Source organism: Eptesicus fuscus, chromosome 21, assembly GCF_027574615.1.
Source record: "Eptesicus fuscus isolate TK198812 chromosome 21, DD_ASM_mEF_20220401, whole genome shotgun sequence".
Taxonomy (NCBI): Eukaryota; Metazoa; Chordata; class Mammalia; order Chiroptera; family Vespertilionidae; genus Eptesicus; species Eptesicus fuscus.
The window spans coordinates 12580001-12603007 of NC_072493.1; the positions used below are offsets into that span (position 1 = coordinate 12580001).

Sequence of the window (23007 nt, forward strand, 5' to 3'; positions counted from 1 at the left end):
AAGTCTCCCTGCACTAATTCTGACACTGGGCTCAGAGCTTCCCTCAGTGCAGCTCTTGCCCAGACACCAGAACCTTCTTATCACACAACCAATGGACAAGTGTCCACCCTCAAGTAACCTGACTCCTGGCCTTGGGCACTGCCGACCACTCTCCTCGCCCAGTTTTCCTCCTACCTCATTCATTGCCACCCTCTACACACCAGGAACTAGGAGCCCAGCTGAAAATAGGACACTCACAGCAGCTAGCACAAGGAAATGCCAAGCACAGGGATTCTCTACCTCAGCTCTTAGTGACCTCTTGGGCCAGAAGATCCTTTGTTGCAGGATCTTTTTTTTCTCTCCCAAGGGCATTGTAGAATGTTTAGTAATATTCCTGGCCTCACCCACAAGATAATAGTTGCACCACCATCCCATCACCCCCATTGTGACACTAAAAATGTCTCCAGACATGGCTCTGGATGAGAAACACTGCTTTAGCTGGATTCTTGTGCCCCCTGCCCACCCTCACAGAGGGGCCTCCCCCAGAGACCTGGTCTGGACCACCTTCTTTCTCCCTCCACATGAAAGAGTAACTAACCTCAACCACTCCATCTTCATTTACCAAATACCATTTACCAAAGGCCTCTTGGTCCTTTCTTCCTGGCTGACCCTCAGACAAATCAAACTCTTTCTGTCTGAAATGGACAAATCCAACTTCACCCTTTTCTCACCTTCCTGGGCCTGGTCCTCCCATTCTCCCAGTTGACAGGGAGCACCACCATTAAATCCAGGTGCCCAAGCCCTAAACCCTGGCATCATCCTCAACGCCTCCCCATATAAGTAATCACCAAGCCCTTGACCACCTTCCTCCTCCCCGAGTCTACCTCTTCAGGCCCATTTCTATGGCCTTACCTGAGGCCCACCCAGCCCAGCGCCTGGATGGCTCTAACCACCTATATGCCTCTGGTCTTGCTCCGCAACTGCTTTCTACACGGCTGCCTGCATAAATCAACCCCCTGCTGAAAACCCTTCTGGAGCATGGCAGCCCTTCTCAGTCTAGCCCTGCCAGCAATCCAGCCACATCTCTAACCCCACCTCCCACACTACCCATAATCCAAACTACTTGCTGGATCTGGGAGCCACCGCATCAATTTACCTTCATGTCTTTGTGCATGCTGATCTCCTCTGCTGTGAATACCCCCACACCTGCCAGGCCATCACCTGATCACGCTTCAAGACTGACTCAGCTTGAGCTTCATCTTCCTGGAGCCCTCTACTTTCCCCACATCAGAGGGCAGGATCTCACCCTACTGACCACCATCAGTGCATAACCCAAACTGTGCTGTGATGACCTGCTCACCTACCTGCCTCCCCAGGAGCTCACCTTCATATGCTTGATACCCAAAAAAGGGCCTGGCAAAATGAAGGTGCTCAATAAATGCATCTTCTAAGATCAATCCCTGGGTCAACACTACATGGACTATCTGTCAGACATGCCAGCAACCTGGTTCGATAAGACAGGAAGAGGGCCAGGGCAATGGAAGTCTTTGTGTGCCAGCCCTAAGTCCTTCAAGCTCAGACACAGGATAGCAGGTGGGGACAGTGATTAGAGTGGACAATGCATACCTGGCTGCTACAGGCTAGCTGGGAGAGGAAACTGAGGACAGTTGTCTGCCTACCTTTTTAATATGATGAATTAAAGACAAATTGGGCAACATTAACATAAATTCCAAATATCCTTGTTCTCTGTTTCAGGGATATATCTAGTTGGTGGTTTTAATGTGGAAAAATGGAAATTGTTACTACTAACGTTACTAGAAAAGGAATTTACATTTTGGAAACAATGAGACAGCTCACAAAGTGTGGGGATCTACAGAACAATCACAGTCACATGCTGACTGTAAAATGTGGACTCTGGTCCTGACTGCCTGGAAGGAGCATCCTTCCTCTCTCTGAGAGCACTAAGAACCCCCAAAAGAGTTGTTGGCTGGGACAGTTTCAGTGACCACAGGGCAGGTGCCAGCAGAAGCAGCAGACACACCTCCCTGGCTGGCCTTTGCCTCTGGGTCTTCACTTCCAATTTATGTCCATACAAAAGCAAAATCAACATCTCCAAGATAACATCTTCAACATGTCTCTCTCTTTTCAAAGAAACTGTCAAAGATTGCCACTACCCAAACTCCTTCACCTGGACTGGCCTGACCTTCAAAGCTTTCCACCTTCTCCTCCATTCTCTGCCATTAGCTCACAGTCCCCCTGCCCTCCCCGCTGATGTTCTCAGTGACCTACCAAACAGGTCCCTCTACCTGGGATATCTCTCCCTCTCCCCAGTGCCTTTCCAAATTCCACCCCCTCTACATGCCTCCCTGATCTTTTCTATCAATCCCAAACCATATGGCAGTGGTGCTTCTGTCTGTCTCTCCATTCAGCCCACCAAACCCTCACCATCACTGACTAGGTGGGTTAGAGCAATAGGATGTCTCATACTTCTCCTTGGATGCTAGAACACTTTACACATTGACACTCAAATAATGTTGGCTAAATTGAATTGAATTGGAAGATAGTTTCTTGCCTTTTGACTCTAACCTACCCAGACTTGGCATTCAAGAGGCACAGAAGTCATAATTAAGGAGAATCCTGCAGGATAAAGGGTGTCTTAGGGTATATGGAGAGGTACTGAGAACTCAGGCTGTGAAGAGCACGGTGTATCAAAGAGAGCTATGTAAGCTGACCGAGATCACAGCAATACGCCTGAGGGAGGCTCTCATCTCTACCTGCATGAGATGCCTGTGTGCATGTTCATAGGAGGGCAGCGCTCCCTCCCCAATCAGTTCCGTGTCAAACAGCTCCGTGATCAGGATGTTGGCACGGCATGGCATGTCACCATCTGAGAAATACAAGGAAACAGCGTCAGAAGCAAGCAGCAGACTAGAAAAAATATTAACAGCAAATATATGCCAGATAAAAGGTTAATAAGTCATTAAAATGAAAGTACATATAAATGCTGAAGTATTTAGAAGTGTCATATTTCAACGGATTTTCTAACAGTTTAGCAAAAAATCCATATATATATGCTAAAATTGTTGTCTTGGTTAAGAGAATATGGGGATTTGCTGTACAACTGCTCTTTCAAGTTTCCTGTATACAAATGAACAATTAAACTCTTAATTATTAAATTAGCAAAAATTATTTGAAAAGCAAAAACTGAATGCTGGTACTTCAAATATATCTAGGCTGCAGAAAGGGAGAGAAAAACCAAAGCAAGATAGAGAGGCTGATAAATTCCATTGATACCCAGGGTTCAGAATCCCCAGTGCCTTACACTAAATCCAACTGAATTAAGTTTATTTCTTATTATCAAACAATTCCCCGAATACCAGTTGTTTGGGAAAGTATGTTTAGGGAGGATCTATTAACTCCATTTTCTAAACTTCTATAATATAATGTAATGTTACTTCTACAGTTATAATTTTTAATGAGCCAAGAGACAAAACAGACTTTGGAAGGGGCCATTCATCATGGAGAATTAACTAAACACTTCTAATGGCTCATGAATTACAATTTGACAAAGCCCACTCATCTTCCCTACAGAGAAGACAAGTCTCATGGATGATGCAAGAGAACAGAAGCATTAAAGTGGTTGAAAGAACAGTGCAGCAGAGCCTGAAGCTTGAGTCATGGAAACCTGGGCTTTGAGCCTGCTTTCTAGCCTGAACCCTCAGCGCTGACCATCAGGCACCTCATCTGTTGGGGGGCGGGGGGGTAACGAGATCTGCTCCATGCAGCAGTGGTTAGGCTAGCAAAGGTAAAAACTATCCACTTCCTATGAAGTACACTTGTGCTCAACGGCAATATGATGTGAATGGTGACTAAGAAGAAACTTCTGTCCTCTGGCACGGAGAACACCCTCCCGAGTGGCCCTGCCTATCCTCTCTGATATGATGCTAAAAACTCCAACTGAAATTCACCATCCCAAACTGAGCCAATCACATCCCACCCCCATTCACCTGCTTCTCCCTCTGATGTTTCCACCTCAATGAATGGCACTACCTCACAGTCCAGAAACCTGGACATCGTTTACTAGCTCCAGGAGAGTAGAAACCCTGACTGGTCTGTTCACTGTACCCCAGTGCCTAGAACAACGCCTAGCACCCAGCAACTGTCAGCAAACATTAGCTGAGTTCTTGATTCCTCCCTATCACTCTACATCCAATCAATCACCAAGCTCTGCAAATGCTGCCTCCTGAATAATTTTTAAGCTAATTATATAATTTAAAATGATTTATTGCCCAAATTTGCATCAAATAAATAAAGCTTTATGACCCAGTGAATTTCAACAAATACTCCTGACAGCCTGGTGTCTAACATGTGAGTGAGAGCCTGAGGAGGGGTGCTTACTCCAGGTGCCTCCTAGGTCTTACCCCATGATGGGATGGATGAACAAATGCCCCTGAGTCAGCTGCACACATGCCTGTGTGTAATCCATCCATCTCTGGGAAACAGGCAACAAACTTAGATGCTATTTTTAAAAAGAGCTGAGGACAGAACCTTGGAAAACGTGCATTTGGGGAGAACAGGAAGACTAAACGGCAGAAGTACCAGGGCTGCAGTGTTTGAGAGGAGAAGCAGAGGGAAGACCATCAGCTCTGGCAATAAGAAATCCACTTGTCAAGTTGGAAGAGTGGAAATAAAGTCCCATGTACAAGGGGCTAAGGACCAAGCAAAGTTGACAATCTACTCACTAAACCAATATTACTGAATTCTTTCATGCCAGGCATATAAGTTATGGAATGGAATAAATAAGACCATGACCTCAGAATGCTTCAGCTGTGTGGGGATATAGACATTAAATACATAATTACATAATAATGTCATTATTGCTGTGATAAGCGCTACAAGGGAAAAGTATTAAAGGATTTGAGGGGTATGGCCTCAGGCAGGGTGTGTGTACACAATACATAGCCTAGAAGAGGGCACAGAGTCACAGAGAGAGTGACACAGCAAAGGCTGCTCTGCTGGTCAATCTCTGTGCTATCAAGACAGACAAATTTTGCCCAGTTGGTGTTGCTCAGTGGTTGAGCATTGACCTATGAACCAGGAGGTCACGGTTCAATTCCTGGTCAGGGAAATGGCCGGGTTTCAGGCTCGATCCCCAGTGTGTGGTGTACAGGAGGCAGCCGATCAATGATTCTCTCTCATCATTCTACCTCTCTATCCCTCTCCTTCCTCTCTCCGAAATCAATAAAAACATATTAAAAATAAATAAATAACCCCCACCTCTGGCCAAAACAGAGTAACTGGAATCGGACTTATCAATCCACTGTAATCAACTAGAAAACCAGACAAAATATATGAAACAAACATTTTCAGATGTTGAACAAGAGGCAACACAGTTTATTTCCCAAGAAGGGACACAAAGTGACCCTAAAAAAGTGACCCCTACTACTGCTCTGGCTTTTAGCAAGCAGGCTCTTTCCAGACCACAGTACAGGGAACCAGAAAGTAAGCAGAGCACTGCAATCTTGCTGAGTTAAGGAAACAGCAATTGGAGTTCAGGGAAGTGGAGGCATCTGGGACTTGCAGGAGAGAAAACCAGGGAGAAAGTTACACAGAAAAGGGCTTCAGAAACCTGCACAGGGCCCCCCTTAGGTCATTGTTGAATATATTCACACACACATAGGGTAGGACTCTAGAAGGCCGGGTAAAAATATCCATGTAGCTATAAGGTGAACAATTTCCAGAGTTCACAAAGGACTGGGTAACATTCCAGTTCTGATCAGCCAGCACGCAGGCGCTCAGCAGAGACCCTAGAAAGGTCATGCCTTACCAGTTTGGCTAAAGTAGCCATAGAGCTGTGGTTCTCAACAGGGGTGACCTATACAAGAAACAATCCTTCACCCTGGGACATCTGGCAATGTCTGAAGACATTTTTGGTTGGCACAACGGGGAGAGAGGTGTTCCTGATTTCCATTGGTTAGAGGCCAGGGGTAAACATCCTACAATGCTCAGAATAGCTTCCCCACCCCCCAACAAAGAATTAGCAGGCCCAAAATGTCAACAGTGCTGCTGTTGAGAAGCCATGACTTAAAGCTACTCTAACCCTGCTTCAACAAAGCTTAAAAACAGCCTGGAAAGGACCAAACTGATCTGCAAATAACCCAACTGCATGCCAAATGAAGCTTTTAAAGGAAGACAACAAAATCCAGCACTTAGCAAGGCAAAATTTCCACTATACACAGCAAATAAAAATTACTAGATATGCCAAGAAGGAAAATGTAGCCCAGATCTAGGATAAGAGAACAAACCCCTAGATGACAGAAACAGGAGATAAGAGTGTTAAAATAGCTGCTATAAATATGTTCAGTATTTAATGGAACATAAGGAGAAAAAATAAAGTTATAAAAATATAATCATTATAGAGATTAAAAATTACATACCAGGAGGGAAGAAAAGCAGGGTGGGGAGGGAGGAGGAGCTTCACACTCCACAACTGCCTAAAGGAGCTGCCTGAAGGAGCTGCCCTGCCCTGGAGAGACAAAGGTGCTGCTGGGAGCTCCTGCCTCCCACCCAACCCCAGCTGCAGAGCATCCGGGGACTCTGGCCGTGAGGAGGTGGGAGGCACACTCCAAGAGAGGTCGCCATGGCCGGCAAGAAGTGCTCAAGCAAGTGGACCATTGCTGGCGTTGCCAGTGTGATCCTCGTGTGCATCACTGGATTGGTCCTGGGCTTCACGCTGCTGTGGGTCAGCCAGCCAGGCTGTAAGCAGGATGCAGTTTGTCGACCAGACACAGACATGCTGGACTACTTGCTGAGCCTGGGCCAGATCAGCCAGAAAGATGGCCTGTTGGTCACCTGGTACCATGCTGCCAATAGCTAGAAGGACATGAGGGCTGCCCTGGAAAGCGACATCATGGTCCTGGAGGCGGATGTCAACATAGAAGGGCTCAACACAGCCAACGAGACAGGGGTCCCCATCATGGCGCACCCCCCGCTCATCTATAGTGACAACACCCTGCAGCAGTGGCTGGATGCTGTGCTGGCCTCTTCCCAGAAGGGTATCAAGCTAGACTTCAAGAGTATCAAGGCTGTGGGCCCCTCCCTGGACCTCCTGCAGCGGTTGACAGATGACGGGAAAGTCCGGAGGCCTGTATGGATCAATGCTGACATCCTGAGGGGCCCCAACGTGCCCATCTCCATCGAAGTCAATGCCACACAGTTCCCGGCCTTGGTCCAGGAGAAGTATCCTGAGGCCACCCTGTCTCCAGGCTGGACCACCCTCTACTTGCCCCTGTTCCCGAACAGCACATACACCCGAGCCATGATAGAGAAGATGCAGGAGCTGGTGGGAGTGCTGCCGCAGAGGGTCACCTTCCCTGTGCGGACTGTCATGGTGCGGGCTGCCTGGCCCCAATTCAGCTGGCTGCTGGGCCAGTCGGACAGGTACAGCCTGACACTGTGGCAGGGTGCCTCGGACCCCGTGTCCGTGGACGATCTCCTCTACATCCGGGACAACTGTGCCACCCACCAAATCTACTATGACCTCTTCGAGCCTGTCCGGTCTCAGTTCAAGCAGCTTGCAATGAATGCCACACGGAAGCAAAGTTACTATACAGGAGGCAGCCTGATCCCTCTCCTCCAGCTTCCCGGGGGCGACGCTCTGAGCGTGGAGTGGCAGGTTCCTGACATCCAGGGCAATGGAACAGCAGCAACAGTTCAACTCCCAGGAGAAGAAGGCATGATCCTGCTGCACGTCGGCCTCCGGGAGCCTGCCGCCGGAGACGCCGTGCCCGTCGTGCGTGCCCCGGGTGGCCCTGCCCTGGCGCTGGAGTCGTGCCTGCTGCAGCTCACCACACACCCTGGACGCTGGGGAGTCCATTTGCACATAGTCCATTTGCACCTTCGGCCAGCCCTGGCCGTGCTGGCCCACCTCTCCAACCTCAGTCACCTTTCTCTGCCTGTGTGGGTGGGGGCCACAGTCTCCCATGGGAGTTTTGCAGTGCCTGGCCACATGGCCGGCAAGGAGCTGCTTACCGCTGTGGCCAATGTTTTCCCCCATGTGACTGTGGCACCGGGCTGGCCTGAGGAGGCACTGGGCAGTGGCTACAGGGAGCAGCTGCTCACGGATATGTGGGAGCTGTGCAAGGGCCTCTGGCAGCCTGTGTCCTTCCAGCTCCGGGCTGGGCCGCTGGACCGCAGCACAGCCGGAGTGGTGGCCAGGTTACTGGCAGCCTCCCCCAGGGCCACGGTCACAGTACAGCACAGCCCTGAGGCGGGCAGCTATGCATCGGTGCGGAAAGAGCTGCTGGCGGCCAGTGCCATGGACAGAACCCAGGTCTACTACAGGCTGCCCCAGAGTTACCCCAAGACTTGCTGGCAGATGTGGGCAGAAACTGACCACCCAGTGGTGCTGGACAGGAGGTCCCTGGGGTCAGGATCCCCGTGAGGGAGGCAGGAAGAAATAAACGCCCTGCCTTCCTCAAAAAAAATAAATAAATACATACCAGAAGTGAAAAGTTAACTAGATGTGCTGTAACAGTGGATTAGACACCACACAGAAAAGATCAGTGAACCTAAAAACCTATCCAAGAAACTTTCTGTGTCCATCAACAAGTGAAGGGGTAAACAGACTATGGTATGTCCACATATGAAGTGTTGCTTAGCAATAGAAGAGAATGATTTCCTGATACACGGAACAACGTGGTCGAAATCTCAAGAGCAATATGCAATGGAAAAGAAAGCAGGCACAAAAAATACACATTATATGATTCCACTTACTCAAAATTCTAGAAAAGGCAGATCTCATTTATATTGAAGAAAGCAGATCAGTAGGTGCCTAAGGCCAGGGCTATGGGAGGGATTGAAGAATCTCTTTAGGCATGATGGAGATATTCTATTATCTTGATTGTGGTGGTAGTTACAAGTTTACTTAAATTTGTCAAAACTCATCAAACTATCCACTTAGCATGGATGCATTCACTTTATGTAAATTTTGCCTCTACAGCCCTGGCCGGTATGGTTCAGTGATTGGAGCATTAGCCTGAGCACTGAAGGGTGTTGGGTTCGATTCCTGGTCAAAGGCATGTACATGAGTTGCAGGTTCAATTCCTGACCCTGGTCAGGGCACATGCGGGAAGCAACCAATTGATATGTCACTCTCACACTGATTGATGTCTGTCTCTCTCCTCGCCCCCTCCCCCCGCCACTATCTCTAAAAATCAATGGAAAAAATATCCTCAGGTAAGGATTAATAAAAAAGAAAACCAAAAAAAATTATACCTCAATAATGTTGATTAAAAATGGAATAATGATTTGTGCATTCTTTTGTATGTATATGTTTTAAAAATTAATAAAAGGGAATTCCAATTTCTTCTTCTGTGCATGTTTCAGATTTTTTATAAAAATGTTGTTGTTTTTAATGGGAGAAAAATGTTGACCTTAGGTAGATGCTTCATACTAAGATACTGTGTTTTAAAAAATGGGGTTATGTTCATAACCTTACTCCAGGAGCTTCTTTTACACATCTTTTCACTGTGCTCTCCAGGTATCAGTGTCATGAAATTTTAGAAGTCCAGTTCAAACTCCTAAACTCTAAAAAATATTGTGGGAACATGGAGAGAGTATGCTACACAGGCAAATCTCTCATGTTAGATGCGGAAGCAGGATGTCAGAACTAAGCAAAACCATTTCTGCTATATACTTAGTTTCACTTCTGTCTGATAAAACTTGAAACTCAGAGAGCTGAGCCACACAAGAATTCCAACTTGCTTAAAGCAAAAGAAGGTTTTGTTTGCATCACTGCTATTGCTCTTGATTAGTTCTGGTTTACCCATTGCTGATTCATTTTAGCTAATAGAGAAATAAACCAATAGAGGAGAAAAGTGCTTCTCTTCAGACACATGCGGAGGCCCCATATCTCTGCAATTACTTGGATACAGTTATTCCAGACAACTTGCATAAGCCTTTTCCTCTCTCTTACAAAAGCAAGCAAAGCTTTCAATACAGTATGTGTTGATCTTACCTGGCCCCACAGTAACCTCTGTAGAATGCTTGTTGATAACCTTAATCTTATCACTGAAGCCATTTTTCTCCACAATCTTCACAGCAGCATCAGCCATAGGCTTGAAAACCTACAAATGAGAGCCAAAACCCAAGAAAAATAAGCAATCAATTTAATAACATCCTAACATCCAAGACTAGCAAGATGTTCCTTGATTCTAGTCCTAAGATTTGAAGTAAAAAAGGTCTGCACTACAGAATTTCCTTCCAAATATACAAAATGAACCTTTGTTACCATTCAAGATATAGGCAAAATATTTATTTGGGTCTATTTAATTTAAATAAACAAGACTTCATCCATGTAACTGCAATACTTTATTCTATAAATGTGTGTCATGAAAACAAAGGAATGAGATTTCCCTGGGTTTAACTAGCAGCTAGGAGTCCCAAGGCACGGGAGGGCGGGGTGGGGTGTGGGGGGGGGCAGGCTCGGCAAGGGAGCCCAGGGAGGTTGCACTACCTAGTAAGGACAGCAGGTGTCAGTGCCGCACTAGAGGGAGCCAGGAAGAAGACTTGCCTCACAAACTATGACCTGTGAAGCTGCTCTCTAGACCAAAGTGAGACTGTTACTGTGTTAGACCTAAGTGTGAGCAAAACTGCCCCAAATCTCCAATGCTGGCAGGACATCACCGATATTTTCTGATGGTATTCAAGGCCCTCTACAATACAAACCACCATGCTTCTCCCTGCCCCTGCCATTCCCCCCAAAACCCCATTCTCCCCATAACTGATGCTCCATCCACACTCATGTTCCCAGCACACCTGAGTTTTCCCTGCTCTAGCCCCACCTGCCAAAGCAAACCCAACTTTCCAGGGCAACACAAAAACCCCTCTCCAGAAGCCTTTCCTGAACCCTTCCTATGTCCCTAAATATAAGCCCGTCCAGCTGCTATTTCTCAGCCTGCTCAATTGAAATTACATAGCTCCCACCATTAGGGCAGAAAACATTACAGACACACAAAGAGTGGAAATATAACAAATTGATAATGTGAATGACTGGTCACAATGACAAGATTTCCCCCTTTTTTTTAGTTTTTTTATGCATCTTCCACATTTCCCACCATGAACACGTAATTCTTTTACTATATTCAAGGGGAAATGCTATATTCTTCTGTAAAGGATACCAGTGTGCTCAGTTAGGAAAAAATTTAAAAACACCATATTTACAATCTGTTTCAAATTATTTCTAGGGCTCAGCTGGTATGACTCAGTGGTTGAGCATCAACCCATGAACCAGGAGGTCAGGGTTCGATTTCCAGTCAGGGCACACGCCTGGGTTGCAGGCTCAATCCCTCTCTCTCATCATTGATGTTTCTATCTTGCTCTTCCTCTCCCTTTCTCTCTCTGAAATCAATTTTTTTTAAATTATTTCTAGGACCTGGCTTGATGTTTTGAGATATAGATTGAGTTCTCAACAACCACTTGGCTTCCCCCGAAATGTATCATGAGCTCATACCATCCCCTCAGCCCTCCCACCTCTTGACATATCACTCATCTCGTCCCTGACCCTTCAGGCTCTGACCGATCACAGCCTCCACCTCCTTAGCCACCAAGAACTCAAGATCTCACCCAAAATACTGCCTGGAATGGACCCTAGAGTTGGCTTCCCAGCATCATTCTGTGACCTCTCTGTCCCTCAAATCTGTTTGGAATCTTCTTTCAAGTGGAGCATCTGCCTGGTCTATGCGAAACTGAATCCCTCTGGCCAGGGATAAGGGAAGTTAAATGGGATTTGACCTTATTCTGGCCAGTGACATCCAAGCAGAGGTTTGCTCCAGATTCCTAGGAAAATTCCTCTTGCTCTTAAGAAAAAAGTGAGGAACCCAGGACCACGCTTTGTTTTTAAGACAATTGCCACAGAAATCTCACGCTAGAGCAGAAAGAGAATTAAAAATTCAGTTAAATGTGATAGGAATATGGAAAAACCCAAGACCATAGTCCTATCGATTCTGTCAAAAAACATGTTCTCACTGTATTTCTTTTTTTTTTTATTATTGATTTTTTACAGAGAGGAAGGGAGAGGGATAGAAAGTTAGAAACATCGACCAGCTGCCTCCTGCACACCCCCCATTGGGATCGTGCCCACAACCAAGGTATATGCCCTTGACCGGAATCGAACCTGGGACCTTTCAGTCCACAGGCTGACACTCCATCCACTGAGCCAAACTGGTTTCGGCTCGCTGTATTTCTAATCAGCAGTCTACACATATTTAACACATCCAACATGAAATGTCATTCTTTTCCACGAAGTAAGCATCTTCATCCAAGTTCACCTGTTACTAGTTGATGGCATTGCTTCCCCCTCTAGACACGCATGTTAGAAAACGTTCTCTCCCTCTCTCTCTCTCTCTCTCTCTCTCTCTCTCTCTCTCTCTCTCTCTCTCTCTTTCTCACACACACACACACACACACAAATACACCCTCCCATCAAAGTTACCACTGTGCAGTGAGCTCCATAATTAGGACCCAGAAGACCAAGGTTCCAATTCTAGCTCTCCCCGTTATTCGCTGTGAGACCTGAGTAAGTCTTTAACCTCTCGTCTTAGTTACTTCATTGGTAAAGTAAGAACAATGAAATCTACTTGAAGATATCAAAGTAATCATCTTAAAACAGATTTCTTTGAATCTGCTCAAAAAACTTGAAAACTGCCGAAACCGGTTTGGCTCAGTGGCTAGAGCGTCGGTCTGTGGACTGAAAGGTCCCAGGTTCGATTCCGGTCAAGGGCATGTACCTTGGTTGCGGGCACATCCCCGGTGGGGGGTGTGCAGGAGGCAGCTGGTCGATGTTTCTCTCTCATCGATGTTTCTAGCTCTCTATCCCTCTCCCTTCCTCTCTGTAAAAAATCAATAAAATATATTTAAAAAAAAAAAAAAAAAAAACTTGAAAACTGCCCCAGCCGGTTTGGCTCAGTGGATAGAGCGTCAGCCTGTGGACTCAAGGGTCCCAGGTTCGATTCCAGTCAAGGGCATGTTCCTTGGTTGCGGGCACATACCCAGTGGGGAGTGGGCAGTGGGCAGGAGGCAACTGATGGATGTTTCTCTCTTATCGATGTTTCTAACTCTCTATCACTCTCCCTTCCTCTCTGTAAAAAATCAATAAAATATATATTTTTTAAAAACCAAAACTTGAGAACTCCCCAAAAGGCAGAAAAGTGACTCTTAATCCTTTTTATGAAATCTTGAGACAATTGTACAGCACATACACACACACACACACACACACATACATACATACAATTCTCAGGACTTTCATGGATACCTGAAGCCCATTATTCTTATCTCAGGTTAAGAAACTCTTCACGGTGGCACTCAGGTCCTCCACAATCTGGCTACAATCCCTTTGCCAAGACTCTGGATGACCTTGTGCCCCAAACATACAATGGTATTCCCTAGCTGAAAATGCCCACCTTTCTAGACTGTGATCATGAGGGCCATCTTTAGAGATGGTGGGGTGGGCAGCTGAAAGCAATCTTAGGAGAACACCCTGGAGTGCTGACTTCCGAATTTTATGTGAGAAAGCAACACACTTTTACCTTGGTTAAGCCAGTGTTATTTTGGGAGTTTGTTATTTGCAACTCAATCACCATATGAAACAAATTTTGTCCCCTCTCCAAAAGCTTGGAAGAAAGAATGTACACCTTCTGGCCAGAGTGACTCAGTTGGTTGAATGTCACCCCATGTGCCGAAAGACTGCCAGTTTGATTCCGGGTCAGAGCACATACCTGGGTTGGGGGTTTGATCCCCAGTCGAGGAGCATATGGAAAGTAACTGATCAATGTTTCTCTCTCTCTTTCCCTTCCTCTCTTTAAGTATGTCCTCAGGTGAGGACTTAAAAAAAAAAAGAATATACATCAAAATTTTAGCAATGGTAATTAACTATGAATTAACAAACTACTTTTATTTTATATTTAACAAATTTCCCATAAAGATATGTATTATTTGCATTATCAGAAAGATAACATGTTTAATGTTTTATTACAGGAAAGAAATGGCAGATTGCCAAACTATTGATAAACATAATAAGATAGCTGGCTCTGTAGGGACATTTAAAATAGTAGGTCTCAATCTTGGTGCATATTCAAAAAGCCCAATGCCAGACCACATCCCAGAATAATTAAATCAAAATCTGGCAGGGGAGATGTGGAGGGGGGCTGGGCATCAGTACGGTTTAAAGCGTCTCAGTGATCCTGACAGGCATGAAAACACTGTTTGTGGAGGGGAAAACATGCTTCTGGAGGAAGAAATTGTACCTGGTTCGGTTCTATGCTTTCAGAACCTGGCCCTGTGCTTGGCACAGAGTGAGCACTCCACGAATACCTATGAACTAATGGACAGGCAAAGTGCAAGGGGCAGGACACCCACGTGAAGAATGTGGCTTACCTCGATGGCATAGCAGAAGTCGGCACCTGCTGTGACTGCCATCATTGACAAGAGTCCTGTGCCGGTGCCAATGTCGAGAACCAGGGCCTTCTGTCCTCTGTCCTTCACCCTGCTCACGGCAGCCCGGATACCCTGGTAGTATTTTATATTCTAAGAGAAAGGGAGAAATAACTGTCACTTCAAACAAGTTGTTATAAATAAGTAGAAAGGTGCTTTGTGAAATTCTGGTCATGGTTGGCAACAGCAGTGCAAGTCATGACTTGTGGCCTTTCTGGCCCCTCGAGGAACAGCACTGGCTCGCTGAGCCAGGCAGGCCTTGTGAAACTGCCAGAGCACTGGGTCAAACTGTCACCCTTTATTAAGCAATTATTTCCCCTCCACACCCACTCTTCTATAGTCTGCTTAGTGACACTGGGGCTAGGGCTCTGGAAGCACCTTCTCCTTGTTCCAGCTGTTAGGTACACACATAGAAGAAGGATCTCGAGGGTGACTGGAAGGTAGAAAGAGGGAGGTAGTTGCTCCTTCCTGTATGGCTGCTGCTCTCATCAGTGCCCTCCCAGGTTCCAGATGCCAGCTCCTGCCTGGCCTCCCATAACCAGCCTCCCCGGGTGTCCCTCATGAGTAGCAGCAGCACTCAAACAGAGATCCCTCTTGGAGATCCACAGGACCTCTCCTCTAAGCTTCCAGATCAGGGGTGGGAAACGTGCAGCCCTTGGGCCTACAATGCCCACAGAGGTCCCATGTTTTGTCCTAGTTCATACTCAGGTCAAGAGCAGAGCCAGAAACAGGACCCAGCCTCCAGACAAAATTCCCAACCACTACGCCATACGGACTATCAGCATCATTCCAACATCATGCCTCCAGGGGAAGTTTTTAACTTCCCGTAATCCAAGATTTCAAAACCCCACATCAAGGTAACAGTTTCCTTTTACACTTACTCTGTCTTTGTCGTGTAGCATGTCAGCGTAAGAAGATCTAAAAACAAAAAAGACAGGTCATAAACTTCTGCTAAAAGTAATATACATCAACATACAAGCATATTCATAGATACATAAGTGCATTCTTAAATCAGATGAGACAAACATCCAGGCAGATTTTAAACTATTTTAAAAGAATTATGTGTGTGTGTGGGTGGGGGGGGGGGATATGGAAAGTAACCTCACACGGTGATGTGATCATAAATTCTTAAGTTAACACACCTTTGGAATAAACCACCCTCAAGAAAGCACACACATAATCTTATTAAACTATCCTATAATCCAATCACCACTTTGCTTTTCCCCCCACCTCCTTGTAATCTCATTTCCCTCCTTAATTTCAAATGCATAGAAGAAGCTACAAAATTGTTATTCTCTGGAGCATTTGAGATCTTGCTCCCCGAATATGTGGTCAGTTTGGTTCAAATAAAAATTCTCTACAGCTGAAACCGGTTTGGCTCAGTGGATAGAGCGTCAGCCTTCGGACTGGAAGGTCCCAGGTTCGATTCCAGTCAAGGGCATGTACCTTGGTTTCGGGCACATCCCCGGTGGGGGGTGTGCAGGAGGCAGCTGGTCGATGTTTCTCTCTCATCAACATTTCTAGCTCTCTATCCCTCTCCCTTCCTCCCTGTAAAAATCAATAAAATATAAAATAAAATAAAATAAAATAAAATAAATTCTCTACAGATTTGGAATTTCATACGTCAACAGTTATCCTATATAATAAATAGGTAATATGGAAATTGACCATCACAACCTCATAGGATGGCTGCCTATGACAGGCCAGCAGAGGGATTAGTGAGGAACTACCAAACGACTGAACAGCAGGCTGCATGGGGCGACCAGGTGGGCGGGGGGGGGGGGTGGGGGGGGGGGGTGAGGGGCGACCAGGCCAGCAGGAGGGGCAGTTAGGGGCAATTAGGCTGGCACACAGAGACAGTAAGGGGCAATCTGGTCAGCGGGGGTGGGGGGGCAGTTAGGGGCAGGCAGGCAGGTGAGCGATTAGGAGCCAGCGGTCCAGGATTGTGAGAGGGATGTCTGACTGCCAGTTTAGGCCCGATGGGGCCTAAATTGACAGTCGGACATCCCCCGAGGGGTCCCGTATTGAAGAGGGTGCAGGCTGGGCTGAAGGGAACCTCCCCGCCCATGTACGAATTTCATACACCGGGCCTCTAGTATTCTATAATTCTTTGGTACTAAATAAAAAACCTCAGGCAAATATTTATTTTTCAGCAAAGAACCTAAGACCTAAGAATGCTCTAGTAGCCAGCCCTGTCACAGTAACTCCAAAGCCACTAACATACTGATCATTTTATACATTACATATTTTTAAATTAAATCTTTATTGTTGAAAGTATTACATATGTCCTCCCCAACACACACACTGGCCCCTTATAACCCACCCCCATACACATTTTTTCCTCAGACTAATTTAGGCTGAGTTTGTCTAATACTTTACATAATCTTGCATAATTTGCACATTGGGATAATCACAGATGTAACACTAGGAAGAGGAATTGGGGAAAGGCAAAGTATATTATCTGCTGTATATTCAGCATTTTCCTTCATGCCATCAGGAAAAACTAAGAGTTTACCAAACTATAGAGTGTTAAAGGGAGGTGAGTTGATTATCTATATTTCAACCGTAGCAATTACAAATTGGAAAACCTCTAGCAGGATCAGGATGAGCCCCCAGAACTCAGCAGGCCCAGCCCAAAGATGCTTTCTGAGAGTTCCAAGTGAGAGCTGAGGCACTCCCACTAAACAGAGGACCTCCGGCTTCAGGTCAACATCAGATTCACTGCAGAGCTTCTTTTAAATGCAGATTCCCAGCATACACACAAAGAGATTCTGATCCAGATCAGGCTGGAAGTCTAGAAATCTGCACTTGAACTGGTGCTCCAGGCAACTGTGACCCAGGCAGTCCATACTCTACACTTTGAGAAGCTCTGCACTAAAATAATAGGGTGTGCCCAGCCAGCGTGGCTCAGTGGTTGAGCGTCGACCTAGGAACCAGGAAGTCAGGGTTCGATTCCTGGTCAGGGCACATGCCCAGGTTGTGGGCTTGATCCCCAGTGTGGGGCGTGCAGGAGACAGCCGATCAAGGAGTCTCTTTCATCATTGATGTTTCTCTCTTTCTCCCTCTTCCTTTCTCTCTGAAATCAATAAAATTATAAAAATTAAAAGAAAGAATAGGGTATTTTTATGGCACACCAAGGTTTTTATATTTGAACCCTCCTATGAATGCTTACTTGAAATCTGGTCCTTTATACTTTTCTCCACTTTTTAAGAGGCACTTTCACTCGCCATCTTCTCTGTCTCATCACCCACTCACTCCCCACCACTGAACTGACATCACTCTCCTTAAACACCATTAGCTCACTCCAATTGCTAACATCCAGGACTTCTCTGGCCCTGCTGGACATGCCCTCTTCCTGAACCACCCTCCTCCTTTCTACTGTGGCCACTCCCTCCTCAACTATTCCAAATCTCCTTCAGCCTTCTACCTTTCTCATTCCACACTTTCTCTGAGAGTCTTGTTTCAACCCTCACTAACAACTGCAAAATGTCTCCAGACCCTCATTCCTGTCCACTGGCATCTCTACTGGATGTCCAAATACCTACTCTCCATCAACTCCCCTGCCCAACACCACCAATTCCTCCTGTGTTCTTCCTCTCAGGAAATGGTAGCTCCATCTACCTATCACTCTAATCAGAAATCTTGATGCTTCCTGAAATTTCTCTCTCCTTCCATCACTGCATCCTATGAGTTATTATATTGTACTAGAGGCCCGATGCACGAAATTCGTGCAAGAGTAGGCCTTCCTTCCCCCGCTGCCGGCACCCGCTTCCCTCTGGCACCCAGCACCCAGGCTTCCCTCACAGCCCCGGAAGGTGGTCTGGAAGGACGGCGGTCTAATTAGCATATTACGCTTTTATTATTACAGATATTGAGAAATATATTATTATATTTAGGCTCAGAGAAGTGAAGTAGCTTGGCCAATGTGAGAGCTAAGAAAGGGCAGAGCCCACATGCATACTCATGCTCCTCTCCTATTCGCTACCAACTTTATAACATGAGCTCCACCTACCTTTTCAGCATCCTCTCTCATCATAGCCCTACTTTTGCACCACACTCCAGCACACTGAACTAACTGCCACTCCTCTGGAGTGGCAATTTCTCTCCATGTAGATATCAACCCCCTAGGTCAGCTGGTTCTTACTGCTTGCATAAACTGTGGTGCCCATTTCCACTGGCCTTTATCTCTCTGCACCGTCATTTTTTATGTCTGTCTCTTCCACAAAACTACCTGTTCCTTAAGGATGGGAACCCTTTCTTCTTCATTTTGGTACTCACTGCCCTAGCACTGTGTTGTCATGTTGTATGCACTTAATGATTGCTAAATAACAGTAACTCACATACTTTTAAATATCCCTTCAAAGAAAAGGCAATTTTCAATTTTTCAGGAGAATTTAACTATATGAGGAATGTCACCATTTAAGTGATACAAGTAAATAATTAACTTTCACAAACTCTACTACTACTACTGAACCTTGGGTCTTCTCTGCTCCACTAGACAGATCCTCTGACTTCCCACACAGGCATGACTCAGCCTAACTCCCACACAAACCTACTTGGCTGAGCACACCTGCTTGGGCCCTACACCTGCCCAGAAGCACTGGGTAATACCCTATTGCACACTCAGGCTAAATTTCAAGGCATCTGCTTTGAGATCAAGTGCCCCACCTAGCTGCAGCCAACTGTGAACAAATGCTTGTTACCTGGCAATCTCCTGGTGGTAATCATAGTGCTCATCTTCCTCCAGCCACTCCACAGATCCTGTGGTCGGATTGGCCCGCCCACAGAAGATCTTCATGCTGCCAATCAGCTCCTCAACTTTATCACTCGCCAGCTTACTTTTTATGGACAGGTCAGATGGTCAGAAACCTATTCACATTATAATGCCCAAGAATGAAAAGAAAAAAAAAAAAGTTAAAAGACAAGAAAACAAAGGGGGGGGGGGTGTCAAGAAATTGACAAAAATGTCAAAACCACTGAAAATATTTGTTAATCAGAATTTTCATTTTTCCAGAAAGACTTACTTGGTTTTATATTCCCCATATAACATTAAACACTATAATACAGCCCTAGCTGGTTTGGCTCAGGGAATAGAGTGTCGGCCTGGGGACTGAAGGGTCCTGGGTTCGATTCCAGTCAAGGACACATGTCCGGGTTGCAGGCTTGATCCCCATTAGGGGGTGTGCAGGAGGCAGCCAATCAATGATTCTCTCTCATCATTGATGTTTCTCTCTCTTTCCTTCTCCCTTCCTCTTTGAAATCAATAAAAACCTATTTTTTAAAAAACTATAATACATAAGTTCATAAAACTATCTGGAAACTTGAGCAGTCTTCAGTGATTCCAACAGGGTCAAATGAGCCTCAAAGGTACATCTGGGCATAGCCTCAGGTAAAGGTAGGTGAAAAAGGAAATAAAGCAGAGGAAAGGGATACTAGGAAAGAACAAAGAGAGATTGGGGTGGTAGTAAAGGAGTGCCACTAAAACTACCTAAGGATATTAAGTATTTAGTTTAAGGAAAAATACAAAGATAGAGCAATTCAAACAAGTTAGGAAAACCTTCATCTAAACAAGTCACAACTATACACAAACATGGACAATCCCAGGAATATAATGTTGAGTCATAAAAAAAGCAAGTCACAGAATACATATAAGTTCACATTTATATAAAACTAGAGGCCCAGTGCACCAGTGGGGGTCCCTCAGCCTGGTCTGCGGGATCGGCCAAAACTGGCTCTACGACATCCCCCGAGGGGTCCTGGATTGTGAGATGGTGCAGGCCAGGCCAAGGGACCCCACCTGGTGCGGGAGGGTCGAGGGAGGTTGGCCAGCTGGGGAGGGACTGTGAGAGGGCTCCAGGGCATGTCTGGCCCATCTGGCTCAGTCCCAATTGGCTGGACCCCAGCAGCAAGCTAACCTACCAGTCGGAGCATCTACCCCCTGGTGGTCAGTGCACATCATAGCAACTGATTGACCAGTCAACTGTCTGCCCCCAGGTGGTCAGTGCATATCATAGCGAGGGGTTGAGCAGCCTTAGCATATCATTAGCATATTACACTTTGATTGGTTGAACAGCCGACCTGACAACCAGACACTTAGCATATTAGGCTTTTATTATATATGATGTATAATTATGCAAAACAGAACACATTCTTTAGGGATCACACTAAAGTGCATAGCAGGGAACAGGATAGTGGGAAGGAAAAAAGATGGGATCAAGAGGGCCACACAGCCTGGCTGGTGTGGCTGAATGGTTGAGGGTCAACCTATGTACCAGGAGGTCAGTTGGATTCCCAGTCAGGGCACATGTCCAGGTTACAGGCTCAATCCCCAGTGGGGGGCATGCAGGAAGCAGCCAATCAATGATTCTCTCTCATCACTGATGTTTCTCTCTCTCTCTCTCACTCTCCCTCCCTCTCTGAAATCAATAAAAATAAAAATAAAATAAAGAAGGGCCACACAGGGGACTTAAAGAGCAATGATACTCTTTTTCTAAAACTGGGTGGTGGGAATACAGGTGCTCATGACACTGTCATTCTTCATGCCTCACTATTTTTCATAATTACTTATCTACTCAGTATTTAATTTTAAAAGCAATTTTGAAAAACCTTTGATTTAAAAAATGTTTCAAATAAAATGTTATCAGACAGATCAAATGTCTTGTATGGCCTTTTCACTCAAAGATATTTATTTCTGAGAGACAGGAACACTCTGTAGTGTTTGAAGGCACTTCTCAGCAGGAATGGGCTCTCCCAATGCCCCCTCCCTCTTACATTCAGAAACAGCAAGTGTTCCACATTCCCCTTCATTCTTGTTAAACACTGATCCATCTTCAGGAAACCTGATTATTTTTTGTGGAGGAGGTCCCCTCAGACATTTTATTGGCCAGAGTTATTGGCTTTCTCATGAAATTATCAAGACTAAGTAAATATTGAATTCTTATACAAGAGGATGAGAAACACTCTTTTCTGAAGACCCAGGTGATCACTAGCTTGGTTCAAAGTAGTCAATCTGTCTTTCAGCAAAACTCTACTTCTAAAACCCCAGAATATCTACTTTCTAATCCAGGTGCTCTCAAACTTCCTGACAACCCCAGTAAGTAATATATTTTACACGGAGACACAATACAAACACAAACATAACAAAGTGTCACAAAACGATACATATTTAGTCTTGCTATGGGCAAGGCCCTCATATATTTTATCCTGTTTTCATTTTATTTTTTAATAGACCATGATCCACTAAGCTGATTTCATAACTCAGCAATGGTTTACAACCTAGTTTGCAAACTATTGTGATAACCAGCTCTGTACATCTCATATGCTATACTTTTAAAAAGACAGTATCTACAACTACCAGAGTCTGTAATGTGCTTTAGAAAACTGTGTCCAACACATGCTGTAGTGGAAAGAAATTACCACATTTCAGTGAATGTCCAGGGAAGGTTTAAAAGATGGGTAGGGCCCTGGCCGGTTTAGCGTAGTGGTTAAAGTGTTGGCCTGCGGACAGAAGGGTCGCTGTAGGTTCAATTCCCAGTCAAGGGCACATAACTCAGTTTTAGGTTCAAACCAATCCAGCAGGGCCCAGCAAAAGGCGACCAATCCATGTATCGCCGTTCTCTCTCTCTCTCTCTCTCTCTCTCTCTCTCTCTCTCTCTCTCTCTCTCTCTTTTCCCCCTTCCTCCATTTCTCCCTCCCAGTCTCTAAAACAAAAGAAACCAACGTAAAAATATCCTCCTGTGAGAATTTACACACACACAAAGATGAGTAGGATTTAGGTGGGCGTGGAGAGAGGGCACTTCACCACCTTAGAAAGCCTAGACTAGCATGCACAGTGGACCCATCAGTCCAGCTGAAGTGAAACCGAGCCTAGAGTCACACAGGTTGGTGGGTCCATATTGTGGAGGGTCTAGAAACGCTTATCCTGAGGAATTCCCTTTTTGTCTGTGATGTTGCTGAGGCTACGACTGGGATCACAGAGTCTTTTCAAAACTGTAGAGAAGTCACTGGTTTCATATCAATCTAATGAATACTTAAGTAGGGAGCCACGTCCTGTCACCTCTCTACGTACATCTTCTACGGATACATTTCTTCACCTATTATTATGACGTGTCCTCTCCCAAAAGACCACACTCCAGACTCAGGAGATAGCCTGACGCCCTCCTCATTCTCCAAGAGCTGTCAACTAATGCGGACGTTTACAAGGAGGGAATGGCAACCACCATGCCAAGCTCCGTCGCTGAGGGGAGATTCCAGAGATACGTCCTGTCAACCAGTTCATCGCAGAGGTGCTTCCCCCACGGGCCCAGCAAACGGCAATCACCAGAGAGGACGGCAGAGCCGGGGCCCGCCTGGAACCCCGCTCTTCCGCCGGCCCGGGCGCTCTGAGCCGCCCCACGCGGACTCTAGAAAGGTTCTCTGAAGTCCCGGAGAACTGCGTACCGCGCCGTCCGAGAACGCCCACGCCAGGCCCTGCCGCCGGAGCCCTGCAGCTGAGAACAGGACACCGGCTGCATCCTGGACTCCAATGCGACCCCA

General features: G+C 45.9%; 2 protein-coding genes across 8 annotated transcripts in view; one reads left to right on the forward strand and one right to left on the reverse strand.

Annotated features, from left to right (window-relative positions):
- PRMT7 (protein arginine methyltransferase 7) overlaps nucleotides 1-23007 on the reverse strand; it is a 40176-nt gene that overhangs the window by 16983 nt on the left and 186 nt on the right. For 3 of the 7 annotated variants that reach the window (XM_054710177.1, XM_054710176.1, XM_054710172.1), the window contains exons 1-6: nucleotides 22566-23003; nucleotides 19176-19341; nucleotides 15354-15390; nucleotides 14416-14565; nucleotides 9998-10106; nucleotides 2754-2866 (exon numbers count right to left, since the gene is read on the reverse strand). In XM_054710177.1, the coding sequence (XP_054566152.1) occupies nucleotides 2754-2866; nucleotides 9998-10106; nucleotides 14416-14565; nucleotides 15354-15390; nucleotides 19176-19270 (504 nt within the window). In that variant the 5' untranslated portion in view covers nucleotides 19271-19341; nucleotides 22566-23003. Of the gene's footprint in view, nucleotides 1-2753; nucleotides 2867-9997; nucleotides 10107-14415; nucleotides 14566-15353; nucleotides 15391-19175; nucleotides 19342-22565; nucleotides 23004-23007 lie in introns of those variants that run through there. The other 4 variants (XM_054710175.1, XM_054710173.1, XM_008140136.3 and 1 more) reach the window with 3 other exon arrangements.
- LOC103284611 (protein FAM151A-like) lies at nucleotides 6620-8373 on the forward strand. The gene is given in 2 exon segments (XM_054710178.1): nucleotides 6620-8336; nucleotides 8339-8373. Coding segments are annotated over 2 exon segments (1752 nt in total).